At 42.1% G+C, this 5000-nt stretch overlaps 1 protein-coding gene across 1 annotated transcript in view; it reads right to left on the bottom strand.

Annotated features, from left to right (window-relative positions):
* Window positions 1-2064: 2064 nt before the first annotated feature.
* Window positions 2065-5000, bottom strand: part of LOC125035237 (RNA-binding protein 12-like) — a 28088-nt gene continuing 25152 nt past the window's right edge. The window contains exon 3 of the mRNA XM_047627498.1: window positions 2065-2116. Within this exon, the coding sequence (XP_047483454.1) occupies window positions 2065-2116 (52 nt within the window). The remainder of the gene's footprint in view (window positions 2117-5000) is intronic.

Below are 5000 nucleotides of genomic sequence, written 5' to 3'. Positions count from 1 at the left end.
TACAAAAAAAAAAAAAAAAAAAAAAAAAAAAAACGAAGAGAGGTAAGAGGTCCGCGACGTTCCCAGCGGTGTGACTAAAGCCTAAGAAAATTTGTTGGCGTTCAGTGCCACTCTAAAATCATTCATTTCTCTCTCCATTTTCTCCGCTTTTATCTGCGCCGACCAGGAGGCAGCGCCGCCAATAGCTCAGGAGCCGGCGCAGGGTTACCAACGGCTCGCTATTTTTATTGACATATGATTTTTTTTCTTTCATTTTCGCTCTCTTTAGCCCTCCTTTTTCTTTGTCTGTTTGTCTTTTTCTCTTATCTCTTTCTCTCTCTTCTATTTTATTTGCACAATTTACCTTTTAGTAAGGAGAGAGAGAGTTGAAGGGAGAAGGAGAGAGAGAGAGAGAGAGAGGGGGGGGGGGGGCATACAGACAAACCATCTCTCCATTCATGTGAAAATGAATTGGCAGATTGATAAATTTATAGATAGACAGATAGATAGATAGGCACATGGGAAATTAAACAGATAGATGGGTAGACAGATAAAAAAAAAATGAAATAGAAAGATAGATAGATCAATAAGCAGACAGAGAGAAAGATCGATAGATAAATAAGTAGACAGACAGAAAGAAAGACAATAAGGTAAGTAAACAGAGAGAGAATTCTGCTAGATGTGAATTCTCCCAGTAATAAAATGAACAGAAAAACGCACAGACTTAAAAAAGGTGAAGTTAATAAAATTGAAATATACTCTGTATGTCAGCAGACTGGAGGAAAAACGATATTGAAGGAAATGAGAAAAGAAATTTGAACTTTCTTTTTGCATTCTTGAAACAGAGCATTCAAAAGTATATGAAGTGTTAGTAATTCTAAAGCTCCGCTCGGACGCACTTACTCAAGCGCATATGCCCTCTCACGCACACAGATGCACACACACAAACACACACACACCGACTCTCTCTCATGAAATAAACACGGACACACACACACACACACACACACACACACACACACACACACACACACACACACACACACAGACACACACACACACAAAGACACACACACACACACACCAACCCCCTCTCTCTCTCACACACACACACACACACACACAGACACACACACACACACATACACACAAACACACCCACACACCCACACACACAAACACACAAACACACACAGATATCGATTCGGCCGAAATTTAGAGTTTGTGTGTCATCACAGACTTCAGAGTTATAACGCCATGTAATATCCCTGGCCACGTGAAAGGGAGATTAATAATGGTGTATATGAACGTTTACACTGAAGCATCGATTTCATTACCGAGCTGTGTAGAAGGAGTATATTTTACTTGTATGTCTGTTAGTCTCTTTGTTTTCTTGTCTTATCATCTGTCTGTCTGTATTTTTGTCTCTCTCTTTATCTCTCTCTCTCTCTCTAAGAAAACAAAAAGCATGTAGAAGCAGAGGCAGAAAGAAGAAAGAAAATGAAAGATAATAGAATGCAGACAACAAGAAGAAGTAAAAAAGAAAGAGAGAGAACGGAAGAAATAAGAATAAGAAGCAAAAAACGAAACATATAACTTAAAGAGAAAACACACAGAAAGAAACACACACACACAAAAGCACCATTAGAGCCAATTCTTCCCCGATTAGCCCTCCCCCCCTCTCCCGGATAACCACAAGCAAGCACTGCCGTAGCCTGTAATAGCGTCGACCCCCCCCACCCTCCCCCTTTCAAAGTATCCCTCTGTCTCGAATTTGCTCCCTTCTTTAGGAACAGTTTGCTCTCCCTGACAGGATAGTCCCAGAAAGGCTCTAACGACAGAGTAACAACACCTTTTTTAAAAAAGAATCCTTAAAGAGTTCTTATAATATCCTGATACTCTATCCTTCCATCCTTGAAGAATACTTCCACCCTAATGGGAAGACGTACCAAAAACTAATATTCCCTACAGTGTCCTTGAAAGGTCCCTACAGAATCCTTATTGCACTAGAAGTATCCTGAAGAATATCCTGCGCGTCACTGCTCCTAGAACCTAACGTGCGTTCCATTACACGATTGCTTCGGCTCAATACAGGCGATAACTTTCCATCCTGGAGGTGAACTGAGCGGTGACGTTGCTGGGGACAGGAAGTTTATTCCACAGGGCGCCGGGAACATTTCTAGTGGGAGAGAGAAAGGGGAGAGCGAGAGAGAGAGAAAGAGAGAGAGAGAGAGAGAGAGAGAGAGAGAGAGAGAGAGAGAGAGAGAGAGAGAGAGAGAGAGAGAGAGAGAGAGAGAGAGAGAGAGAGAGAGAGAGAGAAAGAGAGAGAGAGAGAGAGAGAGAGAGAGAGAGAGAGAGAGAGAGAGAGAGAGAGAGAGAGAGAGAGAGAGAGAGAGAGAGAGAGAGAGAGAAAGAGAGAGAGAGAGAGAGAGAGAGAGAGAGAGAGAGAGAGAGAAAGAGAAAGAGAGAGAGAGAGAGAGAGAGAGAGAGAGAGAGAGAGAGAGAGAGAGAGAGAGAGAGATAGAGATAGAGAGAGAAAGATATATATATATATATATATATATATATATATATATATATATATATATATATATATAGAGAGAGAGAGAGAGAGAGAGAGAGAGGAGAGAGAGAGAGAGGACAGAGGGTGAGTGAGAGTGAGTGAGAGTGTGTGTGAGAGAGAGAGAGAGAGAGAGAGAGAGAGAGAGAGAGAGAGAGAGGACAGAGGGTGAGTGAGAGTGAGTGAGAGTGAGATAGAGAGAGAGAGAGAGAGAGAGAGAGAGAGAGAGAGAGAGAGAGAGAGAGAGAGAGAGAGAGAGAGAGAGAGAGAGATTAGAAGAAGAAAAAGAAAAAGATAAATAATTAAGCGAAGGAAAACAAGAATCTGAAAAAGAAAAAGAGGAAAAAGAAAAAAAAAAGAGGAAGAAGAAATAAAGCGAGAAGAAGAAAAAGAAAGAGACAAAAATAATCCACAGGTTACCTTCCCGCCCAAGCCAAGCTTTCCAGCCTTCCGTCCCTCACGCAGTATCGCTTATAATTGCCTCCCTCGCCCTCAATCTCCCCTAATCCACTCTCTCGCTTTCTCTTGTTCCTTCCTTCGTCTTGGTTCTCTCCTTTTCCCTCTTTCTCTTTTTCATTGTTCTCATTAAGCTCATACTTCTCTTTTGTCTTTATTTTATGCGCGCGCGCGTGTGTGTGTGTGTGTGTGTATGTGCGTATGTGTGTTATTGTGTGTGTGTGTGTGTGTGTGTGTGTGTGTGTGTGTGTGTGTATGTGCGTATGTGTGTTATTGTGTGTGTGTGTGTGTGTGTGTGTGTGTGTGTGTGTGTGTGTGTGTGTGTGTGTGTCTGTATGTGTATGTGAGTGTGTGCGTATGCCCCCCCCCCCCTTCCTCTCCGGCCCTGCCCACTACTCCAGGACATATTTGGGAAATGACGGCCTATGTATAGAAACGACGGTAATTATGCATATGGTTAAGGGAAATTGGGGAAGGCAAAGGAGAGGGAAAATAAAGGGAAAATAGTCGGGAAGGGAAGGAGATAGGGAAGGAAGAGAGAAAGAGGGAAGAAATGATGAAAGAAAGAATGCCGTAGGAGGGGAGAAACTAAGAGAAGAGAAAGAGGAATGAAAGTTGGGGGAAGGAAAAGGAAAATGAGAAAGTAGGAGGCAGTGGGAAGAAGAAGGGGATAGAATAGGAGATAAAGTATAAAGAAGAAGAAGAAGAGAGGAAGAAAAAAAAAACAAGAAAAAAAAGAAGAATAAATAGAAGAAGTATAAAGACAAATAAAACGAAGAAAAAGAAGAAAAGGAAGAAGGCACAGACGAAGACGAAGAGGAAGAAGAAGGTGAAGAAGAATGAGATAAAGAAACAGAAGGAGAAAAAGAAAAAGGAGAAGAAGAAGAAGAAAAATGATATGGTGACGAAGAAGAAGAAAAAGACAAAGAAAAAGAAGAAGAAAAATATAATAAGAGATGGAGTAAAAAGAAAAAGAAGAGTAAGAAGAAGAAGAGTAAGAGTAAGAATAAGAGGAAGACAAGAAAAAAAAAAGAAGACGAAGAAGAAGGTGAAGAAGAAGAAGAAGAAAAAGAAGAAGAAGAAGAAGGAGAAAGAGAAGAGGACGAAGAAGGAGAAGAAAGAGAAGAGGACGAAGAAGGAGAAGAAAGAGAAGAAGAAGAAGAAGGAGAAGAAAGAGAAGAGGACGAAGAAGGAGAAGAAAGAGAAGAGGACGAAGAAGGAGAAGAAAGAGAAGAGGACGAAGAAGGAGAAGAAAGAGAAGAGGACGAAGAAGGAGAAGAAAGAGAAGAGGACGAAGAAGGAGAAGAAAGAGAAGAGGACGAAGAAGGAGAAGAAAGAGAAGAGGACGAAGAAGGAGAAGAAAGAGAAGAGGACGAAGAAGGAGAAGAAAGAGAAGAGGACGAAGAAGGAGAAGAAAGAGAAGAGGACGAAGAAGGAGAAGAAAGAGAAGAGGACGAAGAAGGAGAAGAAAGAGAAGAGGACGAAGAAGGAGAAGAAAGAGAAGAGGACGAAGAAGGAGAAGAAAGAGAAGAGGACGAAGAAGAAGGGGAGGAATTTGGCCTCTCCGCGCCCTCCTCCATCACCCTCCCCTGACAAGAGGCGTCCAGGAGGCCAGAGACACCTCCGCTCTCTCTCCCCTCTCTCTTCTTGTCTCTCTCTCTTCCCTCTCCTCCTTCTTCTTGTCTCTCTCTCTTCCCTCTCCTCCTTCTTCTTGTCTCTCTCTCTTCCCTCTCCTCCTTCTTCTTGTCTCTCTCTCTCCCCTCTCCTCCTTCTTCTTGTCTCTCTCTCTCCCCTCTCCTCCTTCTTGTCTCTCTCTCTTCCCTCTCCTCCTTCTTCTTGTCTTTTCTCTTCCCTTTTCCGATATTTTTGTTCACTGTTATCTCCAATTCCTCCCATCTTTTTACTTTTTTGGGGGTTCTTCTTTTCCCAGCTACGTTTTTTCCCCATTTTTTCTAATTCTCTGTCTTCCTTCTCCTCTATTTTTCTCTCTCTCCATTTATTTTTT

This window comes from Penaeus chinensis, chromosome 19 (assembly GCF_019202785.1).
Source record: "Penaeus chinensis breed Huanghai No. 1 chromosome 19, ASM1920278v2, whole genome shotgun sequence".
Classification (NCBI taxonomy): Eukaryota; Metazoa; Arthropoda; class Malacostraca; order Decapoda; family Penaeidae; genus Penaeus; species Penaeus chinensis.
The sequence above is the reverse complement of the archived record's forward strand: the minus strand, read 5'-3'. Positions and strand labels throughout refer to the sequence as shown.